Raw genomic sequence first — 24502 nt, forward strand, 5'->3', positions numbered from 1 at the left:
CCATAAACTGACAGTACTCAAGAGGGTGGGTCTGAGCTTAGGAAAACTGAAATGGCACCTCTCAAAGCCTGTGGTGTGGAAGAGGTATAGAGGGGTAGTTCCCAGCCAGGGGTGATTTTACCCCAGAGGACTCTGGGTACTGTGAGGAGCCATTGGCTGTGGTCCAAGGTGGCTGGTGAGGGAGGTGCTGCTGACATGAAGTGGGGAGAACCGAGGGGAGTGTGACACATCCTCCAAGGCACAGGATTGTCCACTTGGCAGAGAATTCCCCAGTGCAGTGTCCACAGGACTGCCTGGAGGTAGCCTGCTGTAGATGAAGTAGATCTGCTCTGAACTCCCAAGCACTGAAATTAGGTGTGGAGCACATGGGAATTTCTTACTGTGCTTGACCACACCTGTGTGTGTTTCACATTTAATGTGACAGAAAATTTTAGAGATGCCATAAGAGAACTTTGTGAATGAATGGGCTCTACGCAAGCGCCACTCACAAATATTCTTAATTCAGCCTTGACTACATTTACAGTTGCAGAAAAATGTCATACATTTCAACTACTAACTAAAGAAAAAACTATGAGACATTTTAAGATTCAAGAAAAAGTTTAACACAATATGTTTTGCACATGTAAAGACTGAGTTAAGGGCTGGGGATATACCTCAGTTCATAGAGTGCTTACCTTTCAAGCACAAGGCCCTGGGTTCAATCCCCAGCACTGCAAAATTAAATAAAAATTTTAAAAACTGAGTTAAAAATTATTTTTTATAGAGAAACACAAAACAAAATTAGCACATAATTACATAAGTACCTCAAATTATTAAAGAAAAATAATTACATAAAAGGATAAAACATTTAAGTACAATTTTTAAGTGCGTTCTATAATATGTCCTCATAAAGTTGAGTTTCTGCAAAAGGCTTTCAACCAAAGTATTTCTATGATGAAAAGTTGCTTTAATAACTCTACAGGAGATCAATTTTTAAATTTGTATCTGTGAATGCTTGTTGTAGGAAACTAAGTTTTTAAAAATATTTTGTGATATTAAATTGCACTTGTTCATATAACACTTTAAATTATGTTTGTCATAAAAATTGATTTCATTTCCCTACTTGGTCAAGATTAACCATGATAATTAAATAAAAATTTTAAAAAAGAATAAGAAATCTATCCATACATATTCCTCCTTGTGAAAAGTTATTTAGAAAAAAAGAGTTTATATTTTTTTAATTATTTTTTTTATTTTTACAGACTGCATTTTGATTCATTGTACACAAGTCAGGTACATCATTTTGTTTCTATGGTTGTGCATGATATAGATTCATACCATTGGTGTAATCATACATGTACATAGGGTAATGATGTCTGTCTCGTTCCACCATTTTTCATACCCCGCTCCTCCCTCTCATTTCCCTCTATACAACCTAAAGTTCCTCCATTCTTCTCTCACCCCTAACCCCCTTTATATATCATCATCCGCTTATCAGGGAAAACATTCAGTCTTTGTTTTTTTTCTGATTGACTTATTTCACTTAGCATGATATTCTCTAATCCATTTATCTGCAAATGCCATAATATTCTTCTTTATGACTGAATAATATTCCACTGTGTTTATGTATACCACATTTTCTTTATCCATTCATCTGTTTTAAAGAATAATTTTTAAAGTCTCCAGGACCTTTACTTCGCCAACAGCCTAAAACCAAAGTCAATCCAATATCCAACAAGTGAATTTTATTTATCGTGGTAATGAAATTGTGCAATGAAATTCTACTTAATAAAAAGAACAAACTATTGGGATCCAAAACACAGACAACTTTCAAAAACATTGTGTTGAGTTGAGTGAAAAAAAAAAAAAAGCCAGATACCAAAGCTTACATTCATATATGGCTGGGAAGAGGCTAAATTAATCAATGATAATAGAACTTAAAGCAGAACTTAAAGGTTGATAATAGAACTTAAAGGTTGGAGAGGGAGGTGCATAAAAAGAGCCAAGAGAAGTTTCTGGGATGATAAAATATCTACATCTCAGTTGGGATGTTCCTTAGTTACCCAGAGATAAAAATTTCTCAGAAACCATTGAATTGTACATTTAAGGTCTTTACATTTCACTAGATATAATTTTAAGATGATTAAAAAATAAAACCTATCCAGGAAGGGAACTACAACAGAGGGAAATGACTGAATCAGAATAGCTGGATCTGGTCCCAGACATGTTCCTGATTTATCTTGGAGCATCTCATGGGTGATACCCACACTTGATTGTTCCTTTCCTTTATAACATTAAACCCCTAAATTTTTATCTAAGCACATGCCCACCTGGAATAAAATAAAAATTATATTACCCAGGCTTCTTTATAACTTCAAGGGGATATGCACTTATTTTGTCACTTCTCTTTTAAGGATGACAAGAACTTGGCTTTGTGACTGGAGCTCCAACAGCCCTCTTGGGCCATGAGGTAAACACTGGAAAGGAAGGTATTAAGGATGGAGAAACAAGATAAAGAGAATGCTTCTACCCTGACATGTTTACTTTTTTACTTCTACCTTGTTTCAGATCCTGATCCTTGGAGCTAAAACCTAATCTAAACAATGTTTGGACTCCAAAACTATCATATACATTAGGAATTCACATTTCATATTCATTGACTTCACAGGATGTCTATGAGAAGTAATAGATGTGAAATGGCTTTGAAATAATAATAACAAGGTATTGTCCAAATATAAGGTTTACCAAATACAATATTAGCAAATACAAGAATGACTTCCTTGCATATTCACACCATTTGGAAAGTTGGTATTGTTTGATTGGAAGATAATATGTTACTACCACTTCTATGCCTATATCTTAATGATATCCCAGCAAGAAAGCTCCCTCACTCCAAGGACCTCACATCTGACTTAAGCCCAAAATGATGAAGACAAGCCTCACATCTGACTAAGTCCCAAATGATGAAGACAAATAATGTTGACACAATCTTGACATGATTCGTTCAGCAGCAATTGAGTGTCTATCATCTGCCACTCATCATGCCAACTGCAAAGTTACATGGAAAAGGGCACAGACACCAAAGGGGGTGAAGAAGTGAGACTAATAACTCAATATGACCAGGTAATTTTGGTTAAATCTTGGAAAAACATGCCCAGGTGGGATTACTCTTCTATAATTGGAACTATACTATACATTCCTTGCTTGAGAAAATAAATTCAAGAATGAAGAGAAAGAGCAGCAAGAGTTGACTGATAATAAAACTCATTGGAAAAGAAATAACACCACATATATAACCCTTTTTACATTCACTGTATCCAAGAAATTAAAAAATGCACAAAAATTTCAAAATACACAAAATCTGCTCCCGAAATGCATTGCTCATTATAGACTTCAACAAAACATAAGGACTACAAGTTTTATCAAGGGTTAGTGGAAACATGCTTTGATATATCAAAAGTCCAGGACATTACTGGTGGAAATTCACCTACATTAGCAAATTGCTATATGAGGAATGAATTTGCAGTGAATTGACCCGAAACCTTAGATGCAGGAATACAAGTGTAAACAGGACCCATTCTCTGTCCGCAAGGACTCCAAAGGTAGTTTGGCCCTCATTCGCAATTCCTAGGCATTCACATCCCAGATCTGCCTTCCATCCATCAGAGGGAGATGAGAACTGGGTCTGCTCTTAGGAAATCTGTGACATTAAGGGCATCCAGGACAAGGTTACAGAATCACAGTGAATTTCAGTTGCTTGTCTCAGGTGGCACAGTCATTATGTAGTAGATTTGGACTTTATTCAGTCAATCTGGGACAGTCAAATCTTGAACTAACTTTCTATGCTCAGGTGCACCAATCTCCAAGAAACCACCTCACCAAACCTCTTATGGAAAACACTCCCTCCTTCAAGACATACTGATGTTCTAATAGCCATGTGCTCAGTCAGGGCAGAAACCCTGCCTCATCTAAGCCCACCCCATAATCCCACTATCTTTTGCCAATGCTCACTCTCCCAGTCTCCTTTGCAGGTGGGGGTGAACTTGTGACCTAGTTCTGCCCAATAAAAATAAAGGCACTGTGCTGAAGAATCCTTAGAATTATTTCTCAAAATAAGGAATGGGCCTCTCCCACTCTTCATATGAAGATATGACATTTGAAACAGCTGCCATTCTGCATCTTACAACCAGGATGACAATATAGGGAGCTGAGGAGGCACCAATCGAGTGTGCTAGTTACAGAATTAGGAAAACACCCTCGAACCATTGATCTGCAAATTACTCCTTTAGCAGTCAAGACATGATTCTGTGCTTAAACCAAGACTGGGTAAACTTTTTCCTATAAAGTTAGAGAACAAATATTTGGGACATTGCAGAACATGCAGTCTCTGTTACCGCTGCTTGATTCTGCCCATGTGGCATGGAAACAGGCACAGATAGCATGTAAAATATGGGCATGACTGTCATCCGGTAACTTTACGATGGACATTAAAATTTGAATTTCACATAACTTTAATGTGTCAAAAAATCTTTTTCTTCTAATTATTTTTCTCAGCCATTAAAAATACAAAAGCCCTTCTTAAGTCACAGTCCACACAAGAACAGGCAGTGAGATTGGTTTGTCTGAAGGCACTCTTCATCAGGTTGAACCATAAGCAGTCCCAGCTACATCACTGGCCTTCCCTCAGAGCCCAGACAACCACGTCTAGAAGAGTCTTTTTAAACTGTTCTGATGCAAGTGATAATGGTTAATAGTACTTTTCTTGACTTTTACCTACCCAGAAACATTTTCATTCTAACAATACCACTCTTGCTCCTACCATGGAATTTCAGGCATGAGAAGCAGGCTCAGAGGAGGAAGTCACCCAGTGAAGTACCAAAGTCTTCCTGGGACTCCCCCAAGATCACACTGGTGAGGAAAACTGGCCAAAACATGGACTTTTGTCTCCAAGCGCCATGAACCTTCCCCAATCTGTGTGCTAACCTCAGAGGTGAAGTGAATATAGCCAAGATCACACTGCTGATAGGTGAATGGGTGAAATTCCATTTCATGTGATCCATACCCAAGTTCTAAACGCTTTGCACTGCTGACTACGGGAGAAGATGTGGAAAGCGTCCCAATGTCAGCATACTACCAGATGTCCACATATGACATAGTTACGACAGAGTTTGAAATGATCCTATGGAGTTAGAGTAACTCATTAAAAATACAAAAAACATGAAGAAGAGGTGAGCTTTTGTTCTGCTCCTTCACAGTTGGCTGAAATCAGATCACACTTAGTTTCCCTGTTCACAGTATTCTTCGTTTCGTGTCTTCATTTTTATCCCATCCTTGAGTTCACTTTTCTGCCCCACAACTTCCTGATGGCATTTTTCACCTCTGCATTTCTGAGTGTGTAGATGATGGGGTTCAGCATGGGGGTGATGACCGTGTAGAACACAGCCACCAACTTGTCCTCGGTGTAGGTAGAGGCGGGTCGCAAGTACAGGAAGATGGCGGGTCCAAAAAACAAGATGAGCACCGTTATGTGAGAGGCACAGGTGGAGAGGGCTTTGCGCCTCCCCTCTGCAGAGCGGTTCCTCAGGCTGGACAGGATGACGATGTAGGAGGACACCAAGAAGAGGAAGGAGAATACAGAGAATAGTCCACTGTTGACGAACATAATAACACCTACCACAAATGTGTCCATACAGGTAATCTTAAATAAAGGATGAAGATCACAGAAATAGTGGTCGATCACATTGGGACCACAGAAGGGCAATGGGATGGTGATGAAAATCTGAAATATGGAGTGAAAAAAGCCCCCCAGCCAGGAAACAACCACCAGACGGTGGCACACAGGCCGGCTCATGATTGCTGTGCAGTGAAGGCGTTTACAGATGGCCACGTAGCGGTCATAGGCCATCACTGCAAGCAGGAGGCTCTCGGTAACCCCAAAGAAGTGTAAAGAGATCTGGGCCAGACAGCCCTTCAGGGAGATGGTTTTAACCTTGGCAAGTAAGTCGGTGATGAATTTAGGGACCACAGTAGAGGAGTAACAGATCTCCACCAGGGACAGGTAGCCAAGGAAGAAGTACATGGGGGAGCACAGACTCTTACTGATATTTACTGTCAGAACGATGAGGCGGTTACCCACCAAGTGGCCAGGTACACGGGGAGAAACAGCACAAAGCATGCTCTCTGCACCTCTGGACCCTGGAAGAGGCCTGTGATTATTAACTCAGTCACGTTATTTGCTCTGGCCATGGATTCAGTTCAGGTGTGCTGGATGCCAGATCGTGAGAGGCCTGCAAAAAAGCAAACTGTGATTACTACATAAACTCACCTCACTGGTAACACCTAAAGAGTGTAAACCAGTTCATGCTAGGCATGCTACTCAATCATTCATTTAGCCGATACGTAATCATTCAACATTAATTTTTAGCAATCTAACACTAAATCGTTTTAATGAATTTACTTTTATTATTAGAAAATGAAGGCTCAGAAAATCATGATCACACAGAAAATGGTGAATTCTGGGACTTAGAACCAACATTTCTGACTTTCATTTGAAGGTTTTAACTCACCACAAGACAATTTAGAATTTTGTGAATACAAGTGAATAACCTGTATTTATATTATCTGCATTGCATTTTGATAGCATTCTCCTGGGAAATCCCCTTTACACACACCATTGCTCCTGTATTCCTTATTTCTTTCACCTGTCCCTCAGGGACTTACTTCCACTGACAACCCTCCTTTCCCAAAATCCTCTGTGCTGTCTTCTTTCCTCCATCACTCCAGTCTTCAGCTCACACAGGTCGACGTTCTTCCCCAATCTCACAGCTTCTGACAAATGCTCACACACTCTGGGGAGAACTAAACTCAGTAGTTTTTCTCCATCATTTCACTTTACTTTTCACACTTGCCACCACATAAACTACTGAATCCTACGCTCGAACAGCATGTCCTCTGAGAGCTTGCTATAGCGGCCAGTTGCTGTCGTGGTTCAAGGTTGGTAGTCCCTAGCAAAGCGTCCAATAACAGGAATGAAGACATCTAAGTTTCCTCCCTGGTGCAAATACTATGAAGTTGTTACATATCTAAACAGACACCAGATTGCACAGAAGAAATAGAGACCATAATACATCCTCAGGATAACAACATCATGTAACTCAAAACAATATTCTCTACATAAAGGTGTCCTAGTTGAAGTTTTAATCATATTTTATCGATAACAAATAGGAAAAACATGAAAAATTTGATTCCCTGCTCTAAGACTTATCCCTATATTTTAATTTTTATCTGATTTTTGTACTGGAAGATTTCAGAAACATACTATTTTTTTACCAGTTTGTTTTTAATTGACAAAAATGTTATGATCTATGTGTGCACTGTAAAATGATTCAATCAAGCTAATTAACATATCTGTCACTTTACCAACCTCTTATTTTTAAAATATACCAAAGATATTAAAAATACATTCTTTTTTTTATTGTAAACAAATGGGATACATGTTGTTTCTCTGTTTGTACATGGCGTAAAGGCATACCATTTGTGTAATCATAAATTTACATAGGGTAATGTTGTTTGATTCATTCTGTTATTGTTTCCCTTACCCCCACCCCTCCCACCCCTCTTTTCCCTCTATACAGTCCTTCCTTCCTCCATTCTTGCCCCCCTCCCTAACCCTAACTCTAACCCTAACACTAACCCTTCCCTCCCCCCATTATGTGTCCTCATCCACTTATTAGCGATATCATTCGACCTTTGTTTTTTTGAGATTGGCTTATCTCACTTAGCATGATATTCTCCAATTTCATCCATTTGCCTGCAAATGCCATAATTTTATCGTTCTTTATGGCTGAGTAATATTCCATTGTATATATATACCACAGTTTCTTTATCCATTCATCAATTGAAGGACATCTAGGTTGGTTCCACAATCTGGCTATGGTGAATTGAGCAGCTATGAACATTGATATGGCTGTATCCCTGTAGTATGCTGATTTTAAGTCCTTTGGGTATAGGCCAAGGAGTGGGATAGCTGGGTCAAATGGTGGTTCCATTCCAAGTTTTCTAAGAAATCTCCACACTGCTTTCCAGAGTGGCTGCACTAATTTGCAGCCCCACCAGCAATGTATGAGTGTACCTTTTTCCCCACATCCTCGCCAACACCTGTTGTTGCTTGTATTCTTGATAATCACCATTCTAATTGGGGTGAGATGGAATCTTAGGGTGGTTTTGATTTGCATTTCTCTTATTACTAGAGATGTATATACTCAAATGTGTCAAAGACATATCTGCATTTCCATGTTCATTGCAGCATTATTGACAATAGCCAAGATGTTGTGGTAACCCAAATGTCCTTCCTCGGATGAATGGCTAAAGCATGGCATATACACACAATAGAATACCATGCATCCTTTTAAAAAGAAGAAAGACATATTAGAACTGAGCATGCACCCCAAACAGCAACAGAATCAACAAGGAAAACAAGATCAGGATGTGACAGATGGAAACAAATCAGTGTGTGTCACAGCCCCCTGGCGAGGACACAAGCTGAGGATTAGGATTCAGTAAAGTCCTTGAAATTCAAGGAGCTGAGAAATGACTATTCTGCAGCCAGAGAGGTAGCAGAGATGAGACCATGGCATCTCAGAGATGCAGAGCACCCTTGACCCTTGATTTTTTCATCCTTACTTCACTCTGTAGTGTACTTGGGTGCAAGGAAAAGTCCCTGTATTACTCAAGTAAATAATTTTTGGTCTAAGCTAGTTTGAATGGGTTTCTGTGTCTCAAAAGCAAAATTCCTAAGATGGAAACCTAGGGGTGAAACAAAACTTAGTTATATCAAACACAGAAAGAAAGGTTTTCTCATATGTGGAAGCTTAAAAAAAAATCCTACTTGAATGTAGAATAGTGATTACTTGAAGATTGGAAATGGAGTAGGGGACAACTGGATTTGATTAGTGCACAACGTATGTATATGTTTAAATATCACACTGAACTCCATTAAAATGGACAATTAATACATGTTAATCAAAATCAAAATACATAGAAACAATTTTAAGCCACTAGCAACAAGAAAGTTCTAATTAAATTACTAGTTAGAAAGCACAACTGAAAAATATTACATCTACAATAGGTAAGAAATTTTTTAAAATACAAAACCTTAAAATGTGAAATGCACATAAAGACAAAATCATAAACTTATACTGAAGGACACAAAACAACAAATGAATTAATGGAAAAGCATATTTATATCCACCTTAAAAAAAATCATGTTTTTCAATAATAAAACTCAATGATTTGTTTTAATTTTTCCTAATTAATTTTACTTAATCTAAAAATACATGAATTATTTCATTGTCATTTCATTGTCAAGAAAAATCAAGTGTGTTTTTTTATGTGATATGACAAAATTATTCTAAAGTTCATCTGCAAGAAGAATATTCTAAAACCACTAAAAACATACTAAAAATGATTAATGAGATGAGTTTTCCCTTCACGTATTCACTTTTATACTGACTATAAGTTAAGTTTGATACTACGAAGTAGATGATTATGTAAAATTTTTTTGACAATTATAATAGAGAATTAATCATGCAAAAGAAGATATAAAATATACTATTCAAAAGATTGTACTGGAACAACTGTTAAACCCTTTGGGGAAAATTAAGTTTGATTACCAGATTTTCACACCCATCAAAATTAATTTTTAATTAAAGAATCAGAAATAAAAATTGAAATCTTTAAAGAACACAAAGCAGAATTGGTGATCATAATATGGAGGTTAAAAAAAATCTTATGTTAGAAGTCTAACATAAATGATAGTAGATAGTATTTGACTACACACAAAAAAACTAATACCAAAAAGCATAAACAAAATTATTATCCAAATAATAAAATCAGAAAAATGCTAAACTATGTATGATAAGACTTAAGAGCCCACTAGCTTAAAAATCTTTCATATCTATAAGAAGTGTTCAAGCATTCCAGTGGAAAATGAGCACAGATTATAAACAGGAAACAAAGAGTAAAAGATCAATATACACATGAAAGGATATTCAGCTTCATGAATAATCAAATAAATGCCCACAAAACATAACAAATGTTTGGTTATAAGTAAAACCAAATGTTTGGTTATAAGTAAAAGATGGTCCTTGGAAAGTAAGTGAGGGTAAGATAACATGGGTTAGGGGAGCCTCATAATCTGTGGCAAAAGTAGAGATCAGTAAAAGCACTCTGAGCAGCAATCTGATAGTGTGTTTGAAATATAAACACTCCTTCTACCTCCAATAATGTATTCCAGGGAGGCAATGGTTACGTATACAAGTATTGGAGGCATAGGTGTGTTGGGACACCTCAGACCGACTTTGGGTGAATCTTTTTCCCAACCCCCACATTCAGAAGTGTTACCTTTATAGCCTGAAATCAGCTGAGGTGGGAATATTCACAATTGAAAATCAGCAAACACTTCAAAAAAGAGCTATTTCTTAAGGAGAGCCCATTGTTAAACTATTTCAGTCAACTTTTTCATTGCTATGCCCAACATACCTGACAAGGACAACTTAGAGAAAGAAAAGTTTATTTTGGCGCACAGTTCCAGAGTTTTGGTCCATGGTTGGTCAGTTCCATAGTTCTAGACCTGGAATGAGGCAAAGCATCAGGATAGAAAGGTGCAGAAGAGGAAGCAGCTCAGGAAATGGCAACCAAGAAGAAGAGTGAGGGATCCACTCACCAGGGACAAAATATAAAGCCCAAAATCATTCCCTCCATGACCTACTTCCTCCAGCCACGCCTGCCTACAATTACTACCCAGTTGATCCCTAATCAGTGGGAATCTCATCTAATCATTTACCTCGGAACATTCTTGGCATTTTCTCAAATATGAGCTTTGTGGAGACACCTCATATCTAAACAACATTCCACCCTGGCCCTAAAAATCTCATGCCCATCCCACAAAGCAAAATATATACTTTTAACAGTTCCAGTATTACCCAAAAGTCCAAAGTCTCCTCAAAAACGCAGGACAAACTCATGAATATTTTCCCCTGTAAAGATCAAAGCAAGTCACACATATCCAACACATAATGGCACAGAGTAAACATTTCCATTCCACGAGGGAGAAATTGGGGCATAGAAAGAAGAGATGGGACCAAAGCAAGACCAAAATTTAGCTGAGTCCTATAGCTCCATGTTCAGCATCTGGGGCACATGGCATTGCGGTGATCTCTCCAAAGTGCTTGTGTAGTTCTTCCCTATGATCTTGATGGTTGCAGTCCAACATGGTCTTTTGTTGGGCTCATTTCTGTTTGATTCCTGCAGCTTTCCTTGGCAGATGTTCCATGCTACCGGTACCTTTTGATCTCAGGGTTTTCCATGAAAGCTTTGACTTCTTTCTCACATCTTCATACATCACACTCTCAGGAGCTGCCTGAAGGGATTTCAATTCTGCTACACTTTGCCTGGCCTCCCAGGTCTTCCTTTGAAATATCAGTGGAAGCCTCCAGGAACCTCTAACTCCAGTATCCTGCATTCCTGCAGAACCAGGACCACATGGTTGATGCCAAGGTCTGCCATCATCTCGAATAGTAGCCAATCCTCCTAGGACCCTGATTGCACAGCCTCTAAGTGCCTGGGTGACTGAACACAGTGAGACAACTTCCTAGCCCCCATGTGCAAGCATTGTGCCCGTGGTCTTTTCTTGAAGGAATTATCACTTTTATACCCTTAAACCTGAGATGGACGTTGTCTTCCCAATTCCTGAGATACCCTCAAGTCACCAATCTTATTGTCTCTGTACAAAGTACTTAGTATCTATTTAGTGGTTATATTGAAGTTGTTAAAACTTCCTCAGTCCAAGTTTTACTTGCACTGTTCCAGCCAAACTGCAAGTTTTCCAAATATTTCTGCTCTGCCTTCTTCTTCAGATTATCACAGTAACCTTGACTAAAAACCACCACCAATACCAATACCACTACCTGAATGTTGTGTTTCCTTAAAATTTCCTCCATATATTAGTTTGTTACCTTTCAATTCAGCCTCATGGAAGATCTTAGGACATGGAAAAATATAGACAACTTCTTTGCCAGATTGTAACACAAATGGCTTCTAGTCCAATTTCCAGTAGAGTCCTCCTTCTCCAAAATCTCATGAACCCAATCTTTATTGTTCACAGTCCTATCAGCATTCTGGGCTTTTGAGCTCCCACCAGAATTACCCATTAATCTCTGCTTACAGCATCCCTAAAACTTTCCCAGCTTGTATCTTTAAACTTTTCAAAATTCACCCCTCAAACTAGCAACAAAGTTTTCGGATCCCCTTGGTCAGGTTAGTGACAGCAATGACCCCACTCTTGATACCAATTTCCATTTTTAAAAATTGATCAGCTTTTGTATTGCTGTGACCAACATACCTGAAAAGAACAACTTAGAGGGGGAAAATCTTGTTTTGGCTCACAGTTTCAGAGATTTGGTCCATGGTTGGTTAACTCCATAGCTCTGGCTTCAGGGTGAGGAAGAACATCACAGGGGAAGGACACAGCAGAGGAAGGCATCTCTGAACATGGCCACCAGGACGAGAAGAGAGGGCTCCACTCACCAGAGACAAATTATAAACCTCAAAGCCACACCCCCACACCATGACTTACTTCCTCCAGAAACATCCTATCTGCCTACAGTTACCACTCAGTTTATTCATGTCATTGAATTAATCCACTAACACATTTGCCACCATATCACTTGGTAAAGTGTAAGGGAAGATCATTTGTTCCCTCTCCTGCAGTCTCCTTCCATGTGAAGGGAGTTTCAGAAACATAACATTCCCAGTCCCACCGTGCCACAGGGGAGGTAGAGTCAGTTTGGAAAGAGACATTAGGCACACACAAGTGGGTCCTTCCACTCTCCACTTTCCTCATTCTCTTAAATGAAATGCAGCAGAGAACACACTCTCTACTCTACCTCAGGGAAATCTCTTTCTGTGGGGTATCCTCTGTTGGGTAGATCCAATGCTGCCATGACTCATTCTGGGATGAGTTTCATAAAGGTCATTTGTAACAGATGTAATCCACCATCTCAATAATCATATTTATCCCTAACAAAGGCAATGTTTCTTCCCAAATGACTTATTTCCAAATTAACTCAACATTCATACAGGGAAGAGAAGTGTTAAATTTCTCAAAGCACCACAATGATGTTTCTCTTAATTGGCTTAAAGCAGAGAAAAAATTTAAACAACCTGAATATACATCAAAACTATAATAGGGTTTTCTGTGTACACATAAAGGAGTCAGAGCTGTTTTATTTTTTAGACAGAATATGTGCTACAGGGTGAAAGAAGAGGAATGGCATCTAGTAGAAGAAAAGGAAGTCAGACATTCATGGAAGCAGAAAGAAACTTCCTAACTAAGAGCTAATGGTTTGTGAAAAGATCAATTCAGCAGAAAAAAATTACATTGAAACCCATGGCCAATGTAAGCAGTATTGTTAAATTCATTATTGTGCACCCCAACCACTAAGGGCAGTCATGAGCTACCAGGCACCCCAAGTCACTAGGAATAGCTTATCAATTTGGAAAATCAAGTCAGTGGATGATTAAAAATCATGAGATCCTCAGAAATCACCTATCAACACACCCTAACTCACAAGCCCAGGGAAAGGATCCAGACAGAAGCGAGGGTTACAGTTGATGGGAGTAAGTGGTGAAATCACAAAGACCAACAGGCAAGTGTGACGTAGAAGATACTTTGATGTTTCTGTCACATGCCAGCTTCCCAGGCTTGTAGCGTCTATGTCGGTTTTGTTTTCTACCTTCCATTCATTTCCACTATCCAACCCCATTAATTCAAACACTACACCACCACCCCTGAGTGCCTTGTCCCCCCATTGCAGCTGCCATCTCCTTCTCACAGTCAGCTATGCCTAAAGTATCAAAGCCTTGGTCTCCAGACGTGCCCTCTCTATCCATCCTACACACTCCACTAGAAAATCGTTTCCCACACTGTTCTTTCTCCAAATCACTCTACAGCTTAAGAATACCCAGAGAGACCCTGAATTACTCACTTTGAATGACTTTCATATTCTGAGTCATCTCAAATATTCACCCTTTCCCCCACTAAACTTCAACTTCCTTCTGTCCCAGTCAGGGCTCCCTCCCTGTTCCACAAGACCGCTCTGCCCATTCCCTCCACAGAGTCTCCCTTCACCAGAAATGCCCTCCCCTTGTCCCCTCAAATCCTACCAGTCTTCCAGGCCCAGTTCTACTCCAGTTTGCTTAGTGAGGCTCGCCTTCACCTCTCCCACACATAGGAATCTTCTCCAAGAAAACCGGGAAAAATACTTCAATCATTTTCCTTAACTACTAATCTGATCACGTCACTTCTCTGTATAACACCTAACAACACTTCCTTGTTGCCCACAGCAGACATCCTAATATGCTTAGCAGGGAGTTCAAGCTCCTTATTGAATGGACCATAGCCTACCAGAAGAACACGATGCTGCTCTTTCCTAACCCAAGATACCCTCTCTTCCATTTTTCTAGAATGCATAAAGAACCTCACCATGTAAAGTTCCCTCTTTGTGTTCATATGGTACTTTATCATGTTTCTTTTTAAGCAATTAATAGATGATTGTGTGATTATAGTTTCTGTGTATTTTCTACTAATAAACATAGTATTCTATTATTCAAAATGTTTAATATTTTTCTTAAATCTTTATTTTTATTTTGACTTTTGACTGGTAGTGATAACTAGCATTTCTATGGTACTTACTGTGTAATACATATTTATACATGCTCTGTATGCATTAATTCACTCAGGTTACTTAACAAACCTATAAGATGCATATAATTTTTATCCCTCCTATTTTTTCCTTATGAGAAAACAGAAACTGAGAAGAGACTTAAATTTCCTATAGTTACATAGCAGTGGAGCCAGAATTTGAAACTAGGCAGTCCAAGCCAAAATTCCATGCTTTTTAAAGGTTAATATATATTAATATAATGATATAGTAATGTCATTTACAAGACTAGGATACATACTAACACAGCAGTGAAAAGTTCAAATTAAATATGACCTATTGTTAGAAGCCAAAGGTACATTTAGTCACGTACATAAACACATCTTATGTGAATTTAAACTCAATCTGTTTTTGACCCATTAGCACAATTAAGGTAAATGTACCTTAAAAAAATCTGAGACGTCACTTAGAGATAAGAGGAAAATCATAAGCAGTCCAGGTTTTCTAGGCTTCATCCCCAAGAGGAGGAATACCTGATAGCCTTCCTCTTTGAAATCTATTTTTTCCTTTTCCATCACATCTTTTCTGTATTAATTCCTATGTCTGCTTCCCCTCATGCCTATTTATCTGTTCCTAGCATGTCTCCAAATTAGCTGGTGAGAAATGTTTCCTTTCTCCCAACAACGTTGCCTCACTCAGAAACCAGGGAGTGGAAAGGTGATCAGCATACATAAAAGACACAAACAACACATGAGTGAGTAGAAGATATGTCAGGTGACCTGCTGTGCCTCAGACCAGAGCATAACAGGATGCAGACAATGCCTAGAAAAAGATACGACGGTCTTGATGCACCCTTATGACTGACCCAAATAAAGTAGTGGAACCTCTACCCCAACCACAGCTCTCCCTTGTAATTGCTAAATAATGCCTCTCAGAATCTAACATTGTAAAGGGCTTTCAAAATTACCCAATATTATGCTATGCACATTTTACTGAAATTGAAATTATCAGCTTAATTCATTGCCTCCCACCCACCCAAGATCATCACACCTGACCCCCTCATTTCACAAATGAACGCCTGTGGATCTAAGAGAAAATTTTAGTTACCAAACATCCTACAGCTGTTTAGAAGTCTTGCACCTCATTTCTAGTCAGGTTACCTACCTGCAGGTCAATAGAGCTGGTGTGGCTTTGTTCTGCCTCGGAACCAGGAATTAGACCAGTGGATTTCAAATATACTCAAGTGTCTCCCGTTCAGCATGAAGTTAGCCACTCTGCTGGAATAAACCATTACTTAAGGACCTGTTCTGATTTGGGAAAACTTGGATGGGAAGGAGCATTGGATCCCTTCCTGAAAATTCTGACACTTCAGCAAATAAGTTCTCTGGGCTGATATTACCACCCTGCAGATTTCTCACTGAGAAATGAACAAACTCTCAGGTAAACCACTCTGAGAGTGGTACCGAAGAGAATATGCAGAGATATTCCCTTCTCTTCATAGATGAGGTGACAGAGGCTAAGAGAGGTTGTCTTCCCAAAACCACACTCCAGTCATTTTCCAACTCAGAAATCAGTGCTCTCTAAACAATACTAGGCTGTCTTCTAACGGTTCCGGGTGGTGGCTGCTACTGCAATCGCAGGATAGGATTCATCCCCAAGGACAGGACACCAGTGGTCCTGAGAGATTTTGGAAAAGAAAGAAACGATGTCTAAGATAATCACAAAGAAAGAACTAATCAGAAGATCTATATCAGGGTTAATATTTGGATTTATGATTTTTAACAAACAAAAGCCATAGAAATAACAAACCCAGAGATCATAAGATCCTCTTTTGAAGTAGAAATCCTACCCACCCACATAAACTCCAGAGGTTGTGATTAAATGGTGAGAGCTTTGAATTATTTATAATAAATTAAGTCACATGCTATAATCAAGGGACCAAATCCCCTGCTGAATTTCTTTTCTCTACAGTGAAACTTTCTAAATTACCTATGATTTGAGGAAAGGTTCAACTGTCTCAATTACTTAGTGAAATTACCACAAAATTTTTGCACTCAATAACAAAGAATTAATTCCCCAATTTTTTTTTTTTTTTTTGTTCTGATATCCCATTAGGATCCTTGGATTGTTTTTTGGATATATATATACATATATATATTAGTCATTGATGTACTATTTATTTATTTATTTATTTATTTATTTATATGCAGTGCTGAGAATCAAACCCAGTGCCTCACACATGCTAGGCAAGTGCTCTACCGATGAGCCACAACTACAGCCCAATAACAAAGAATTAAAAGAAAAAAGTTTGAAATTAGGACAGAAATGGGCTATTGACCCAGACTTGCCTACTGAAAATAAATATAATAATAATAATACTGATAATAATGAGAAAGAAGGCCCCTGGGCACTGGTTCTTGTTCAGTAGTTGATTAACTATCTACCTGTAGCCATGAAATTTCACCTCCCCACTTCTTACTCCCCATTTCTACTTATATATAAAATGACTGCATTTTCCCTAGATCACCTTCCTCATCTGACATTCCTGTCCTAACATTCATATATTTATGCATTGTATTCACATAAAAAATTACTCAGTCTATCTGTGTCTTCATCCCTCTATAGATGATAGAGGTCATAATCATGGAATATTTTATTATTATAATTATTAGGACATATTAATTGTACAAAACAATGGGACTCATTGTGACAATTTCATACACACATATAACATACTTTGATCATGCCCATCCTCCCTATTCCCCACTCACCACTCCTCCCAATTCTCCTCCTCTTCCTGAATAGTTCCCCTTCTAGGAGAACAGCGTAGTAAAGCAAAAAGATCAGGAGAGGAAGATGGGAAGGGAAACGAAGGTACTGGGGAAAGAAATTGATCAAATCATCTGCATGCATAAATATGGCATAATGAATCCCACTGTTATAACTAAGTATAATGCATCAATAAAACATTTTAAAATAATTCCTCTTCTCCTTTTGGTCATCGCTCTTTAAATTTCTTTTTCTAAATTCCACATTTGAGAGAAAACATATGATGCTTATCTTTCTGAGTCAGGCTCATTTCACTTAACATGAGGATGTGCAGTTCCATCCATTTTCCTACAAATGGCATCATACTTTTATAGCTGAATAATACTCGTGTGTGTGTGTGTGTGTGTGTGTGTGTGTCACATTTTCTTTATTCATCCATCTACTTGTGAGCATCTAGGTTGATTCTATAATGTGGCCATCATGCATTATGCCATGACAAATGTGGGAATACAGGTTTGTCTGTCAAATGTTGACTATGATGCCTTTAGATATGTACCCAGGAATTGTCTGTATAGATTGTACAGTAGATCAACTTTTAATTTTTTTGAGGACTTTCCATACTGTTCTATAGCAACTGCACTAATTTACATTCACACCAACAATGTGTAAGGATTCCTTTTTCCCAACATACTTGCAAGAATTTGTTGCTTAATGTTCTTTTTCAGTATTTTTTTAGTTGTTGATGGGCCTTTATTTTTATTTATAAGTGGTGCTGGGAATCAAACCTAGTACCTCACACATGCTAGGCAAGTGCTCTTCCCTTGAGCTACAAACCCAGCCCCTGTTTAATATTCTTGATAACAGCTATTCTAACCGGAATCTCAGTGTACTTTTGATTTGGATTTCCTATTTGACTAAAGATGTTGAGCATTTTTTAATATACATATTAGCCATTTATACTTCTTCTTTATAAAAAGTGTATGTTCTTCTCTTTTTTCCATTATTAATTTGATTATTTGAGGGGTGGTTTTATTTTTTTTTTTAGTTTTTTTATATATTTCAGTATTGATCCTTTATCAGATGAATAGCTAGCAAAAACTCTCCCATTCTGTAGGCTCTCTCACTCTGTTGATTTTTCCTTTGTTGTGTACAATTTTCTTTATTTGATGTAATCCCATTTCTCAATTCTTATTATTATTTCCTGAGCCATTGGGGTCCTGCTCAGGAACTTGTTGCCCATACCTATATCTTAAGGTGTTTCCCTTCACTTTTCTTCTAGTCATTTTAAATTTTAGGTCTTATTTTAAGGTCTTTGGTCTATTCTGAGTTGATTTTTGCACAGGGTGAGATAGGAATCTAACCTCAATCTTCTGTTACAGAATATTTTGAAACTTCCTCTGAAAGAGATGTCACTCATTCAAAAATATTATTTAGTCTTGCAAAGTACAGAGCACTGTCCTAGGTACTGAATATTTGGCAGTGAGAAAACAAAGTCCCTACAATTATGGAAGTTATCACCTTTTCATTTCCTATAGGACATAATGGAGATAGAAATGAGATAAGCAAAACATAGATAAAACTTTAAGACAACTCAGCAATAAGTCCTCTGAAGGAAAATAGAACAAATTAAGGTTGACAGGAAATGCTGGGGGATATTATTTTATAGAGCAGTAGTAAGGAAAAGCCATCTGGTTTGAGAATCTCTGGTTGCTGTCCTGACAGGAATTAAAGGAAGTAGGAAACATAAGGAAACCAGGTAGGAGGCATTCCAATACTCCAGTCTAGAGATGATTATAACTAGGACATGGGTGACAGCAATGAAGCTTCTAGAAAGTGGTCTAATTTGGAAAATATTCAAGGTAGAACTAACTAGATTTGCCAATGTTTTGACTAAAACACAAAAATGGAAAATTAAGGTTACTGCCAACATTTTAGATCAGCCAATCAGACCAGAGCTACTGCTTCCTGATATGGGAATAACTTTCATGAAAGTGGAGAGCAGGAAAGACCAGAAGTTTGGTTCAGCATCAGTTCAATGGACTTGCATTTTGAAATTTCTGGCTAAGTTATCAACTGGAGATAACTTAGGTTCCCTGAATCAAAGTTCAGGGAAGAGGTCCCAGCCAGAGCCCACAAGTTTGAGAGTCATAAATACAGGAATGTTATTGAAAACCACAATACTCCGTGGAATGTCCTTGGAGACTGAGAGATGGAGCAGTGACTTGAGAACCAAGCTCTGGGTTCACTCAGGCTTAGAAGGTAGAGAAATGAGAAGGAATCATCAAAGGAAACCTAGGAGTGGCCAGCAGGAAAGCAACCAAGAGATAAATGTTTCATGAAAAATAAGGGAAGCTATTGTTTCAAGGAGGGAATCTTTATGTACATCTAATGCCACTTTCTAATTCCAGAAAGTGGTGGATCATGAGGCAGTAATTCGCACAGACCCCAAGTCCATTCCTGAATCAAGGGTAGAGACAGCAAGCAGGAGGGCTGACTGGACACAGCCTATGTCTGCCGCTGGTGTTCCTTCTCTCCAGCCTCCCTGGCACCTGGTATGGTGAGCCTGAAGTTAGAGGCAGTCAGCCACAGAACTATCAGGACACTAGGACAGCAGTCTTGTTCCAACCCTGAGCGAAGGCTACAAGCCTGAAGCAGAGGTCAATACTTGAAATCTGTGGACTAACCATATGTGGGTATTTAGATTTAAATTTAGGTTAATTAAAATTCAGTAAAGGAAAAATTCATACCTTCAGTGACAGAACACATTTCAAACGTTCAGTTGCCACATGGCCCAGGCTACAGTGCGTGTACCAGAACACAGAATTTTCCCCTAGGATGTAAGCTCCATGCAGGGACTTTGTCTTGTGTGCCATTGTGTCCCTAGCACTTAGAGCACAGCCTGGCACATAGTACACATTTCATTGGTCATGTTGAATACGTCAGTAAATTGATCCTAAAGCCCTGAAATGGGAGATTGACTAACTAAACTGTTATTAGATACTGACAGCACCAAGTGTTCTTCACATGGCTAACTGTGTAAAGTGCCTGAGACTACATGCAAACCTTACATCCACTCTCTCCTTTCTCCTTAGGAACAGAGAAGAAACCTGACATTTAGCTGAACACAATTCCACACAGAATCAAAGATTACACTTTCCAGTCTGCCTTGTCATGAAGGATGGCCACGTGACTAATTTTTATCAAATAGGAAGAAAGCAACAGTGCTATGTGACACAGAGAATCTCCTAAAATGAAAGTGATCAGTTCTTTCCTTTTGCACTATAAACAAAATTCCAGGACCATGTTGTACCATATGATGTTCAATAACCACATGTGGCTATGTAAACTTATTAGGTTAAGTGAAATTTAAAAGTAATTTCTCAGTCTCACATTGCAAGCGCCCAATAGCCACTCCCTCACTGGACAGCAGAGATCTGAAACATCTCCCTCAGTGCTGCACTTTCTACCTCTGTACTTTGTAACTGTACCCATTAATTTGCTTTGTTTTTCTGGGAAGTCCAACCTATACCTAAAAGGATGAAAATCACTAATAAGAAAAGAACACAATATTGCATATGAAGAGTAGATAACTGCCTTCTACGAATTTTGTGAAAGAGAACGAATTATTTTAAATTGACTAATCCACTTAATAGGATACAGCTCTCGTAATTCAACCAGTTCACCTGTGAACCTTCCTGTGTTGTCTCACGTGAACTTTTGGATAATTTATCTTATCCAAATGATAACAATAAAGTATCAGTCAGTCTTAAAGAAGAAGGAAATTCTGTCATGTGCAACAAAAAAATAAATAAATAAATGAAACTGGAGGCCACGTGTTAAAGCACTATAAGCCAGGCAAAGAAAGACAGATATCACATATTCTTTTCAAACGTGGAAACCAAGTATATAATGAAAATGAAAAACTCACCCCAAAAGTAGAACAGTGATCCCTAGGGGCTGGAAAGCATGTTGGGGAGTGCAGGGAAAACAGAAAGGAGCATGGATGGATTGATAGGATCAGTGCATTTTGTATGTACACACAGAAATTTCACAGTGAATTCCATTAGTACACACAAATTAATTGTGTTAAAAAATCATTTTTTTAAAAAATAACATGAAGGGATATGCTGCTCATCTTGAAAGTGTTCAAGAAGAATCTATGAGGATTAATTAACAAGGATCACAAATAGGCCTCAAAGGTTGCACACTCAACAAGCACTTATGAAGCACCAACTCCAGGAACAATATTTAGAACTGTAAAAAAAGGACAGTAGATAGGCATGCCTGCGAAAGCTTACAGTCTAATGAGAGAGACACACACAATATCTTTGCAATCAATGTGATAGGGCCAGGATGTCATATATGTAAAATGACCATAGAAGGAAGACATAATTCCACCCAAGGACAAGGGAGGTCACACAGGCCTTAGAAAGCTGGTGACTTTAACCTAGGTCTTAAAGATGCATTGGTTTTTCCCCATGGAAAAGGGAAGTCAAGTCATTCCAGACATATCCTCAGGGATTAATGATGGCCATCCATGGAAAAGGATTAATGTGGACAAGGGAAATTAAGGTTTCCTGCTGCCTTTAAAACCACTCTTCACCTACAAGTCCCACCTGCACTGGCAGAAGGAAGGGAGAACCCCTAAGACCTCCAGTGCCCCAGGGATGCTCCATCTCTCTGCTAGAGCTCCTGCCTACATTACTGCAACTGACCCTCAAGGAAAGGTGCATGCATCCAGTGAAAATTCAGTGCACATTCTTAACTCCAAAGCCAAGAGGGATCAGTTTTATGATGTTCTCTTAATTGTACATAATGGTAAGGGACAGTGGAGTGACATGGAGATGCTGAGAAGAGAAATAACAACATAGACCCAGACTGTCTCACCTCCCTTCACCAAGAAATGGGCACAAAAAGAATGGTATTGGCATGGTCACTTACAATAAGGGACAGAGGTGTGAGTTATTAACCTGCATGGACATTCTTCCCTCCTACCTGTCATTCCCCAAGTTAGGGCAATAAGCATTTTATGACATTCTATATTTTTCCATCTGGATGAGACTAAAAATGATGTTCTTTTTGTGAAAATGTTTGACTTCATATTTTCCTAGTGATAGGTATAATCTACGTCACTTTGATATTATATTCGTTTACCAATGTTGGACACCATGAGAAGACTAATGACTATCTTTTGTGCCAACGAGATCCTGGACTGATTGCTCTGAGGACTTTTCTGGTGACCTTGATCAGATGGTCTATGGAACCAGATTCCAAGAGCCAACCAGACAAATAGAAACCCTCAGAAGTGTAGTTTTAAAATTCATATTCTTCCGCATTAGAAAATAAAAAGTGGTAACCTTATGCTCAAATAAACCAGGATACTTCCTCTGGTTGTTTCAGTTTTCTAATGAAGTATAAGTAACTGTCACACAGGAAATTATATAAACAGGGAAGAAGTAACTTTAACCTGTAAAGCATTTCCACAGAGGTGCTATTGGACAAGAGGGAGAACTCATAATGCTTAAAAACACAGTAAGATAACTATGAGTAACAACAATTAATTTAGTATTTTAAATTACTTAGTAGAAAAGATGTTGAATTTTCCCAATGCAAAGAGGTGCTTAGTGTACTAGGTGATGGACATGCCAATTATCCTGATCATATCATTACACCATGTATACATATGTTGAAATCTCACATTGTAGCCCCAAATTGTGTATGATAACTAGGTGTCAGTGAAATTTAAAATGTGGTTTTTAAATGTATTCTTTGTAGTTGCACTTGATTTGAGCCTTCATATTACCCAAAATCAAGATATCATGGGAAACCATGGAGCAAATAAAATTTCATAAGATTCAATGAGAATATCTGACCTCTGTCCTGGATTCCAGGGAGTCTTTGGGTTAAGAAAATTCATGGCCACAGCCCTATGAGGTCTTTACATTGGTTCCAACCATTATTAAATGTCTGACAAAAGGCAAAATCCATTTCAACAACAAAGTGCTTTTTTAACCCTATTCCCATCCTTCAGTTTTCTATTCACTCCATCCCCAAGTTCCTTCTGCCCCACAGCTTCCTCATGGCGATTTTCACCTCTGCATTTCTGAGTGTGTAGATGATGGGGTTCAGCATGGGGGTGATGACCGTGTAGAACACAGCCACCAGCTTGTCCACGGTGAAGGTGGATGAGGGCCGCATATAAAGGAAGATGGCAGGTCCAAAAAACAAGATGACCACCGTGATGTGAGAGGCACAGGTGGAGAGGGCTTTGCGCCTCCCCTCTGCAGAGCGGTTCCTCAGGCTGGACAGGATGACAATATAAGATGACACCAAGATGAGGAAAGAACACAGGGCTATTAATCCACTATTGGCCAATACAGTCACCCCCTCCACAAAGGTGTCAGTGCAGGCCAGCTTGAATAAGGGCTGAAGGTCACAAAAATAGTGGTCAATCACATTGGGACCACAGAAGGGCAGTTGGATGGTAATAAAAACTTGAATTATGGAGTGAATGAAGCCCCCCAACCAGGAACCAGCGACCAGCATGTGACACAGTTGACGACTCATGATGTTCATGTAGTGAAGAGGCTTGCAGATGGCCACGTAGCGGTCATAGGCCATCACCACAAGCAGGAGGATCTCAGTGACCCCAAAGAAGTGGAAGAAGAAGATCTGGGTCAAACAGCCCTTTAGGGAGATGGTTTTAACCTTGGCAAGTAAGTCAGTGATGAATTTAGGGACCACAGTAGAAGAGTAACAGATCTCCACCAGGGACAGGTAGCCAAGGAAGAAGTACATGGGGGAGCGCAGACTCTTACTGACACTGACTGTCACAACGATGAGGCCATTGCCCACCACAGTGGCCAGGTACACAGGGAGAAACAGCATGAAGCATGCTCTCTGCACCTCTGGATCCTGGAAGAGGCCAGTGATAATTAACTCAGTCACATTATTTGTACTGGCCATAAATTCAATTCAGTTAACAGGAGACCTACAATAAAGAAAACAATAATTGTAAGATAAATCCACCTCAT

At 38.8% G+C, this 24502-nt stretch overlaps 1 protein-coding gene and 1 pseudogene across 2 annotated transcripts; both read right to left on the reverse strand.

Annotated features, from left to right (window-relative positions):
- Window positions 1-4140: 4140 nt before the first annotated feature.
- LOC306639103 (olfactory receptor 4B13-like) lies at window positions 4141-24394 on the reverse strand (annotated as a pseudogene). Its single transcript, XR_013766803.1, has 2 exons — window positions 24297-24394; window positions 4141-6266 (listed from the first exon to the last, which is right to left on the reverse strand). The product of XR_013766803.1 is annotated as an olfactory receptor 4B13-like (transcript).
- On the reverse strand, window positions 23508-24434 carry LOC306639101 (olfactory receptor 4B1-like; the record flags this gene model as incomplete). Its single annotated transcript, XM_079102530.1, has 1 exon — window positions 23508-24434. One exon carries the CDS (start codon window positions 24432-24434, stop codon window positions 23508-23510), a length of 927 nt encoding a protein of 308 aa, XP_078958656.1.
- Between the last annotated feature and the right edge of the window lie 68 nt (window positions 24435-24502).

The sequence above is a fragment of the Sciurus vulgaris genome (assembly GCF_902686455.1).
Source record: "Sciurus vulgaris genome assembly, chromosome: 11".
Lineage (NCBI taxonomy): Eukaryota > Metazoa > Chordata > Mammalia > Rodentia > Sciuridae > Sciurus > Sciurus vulgaris.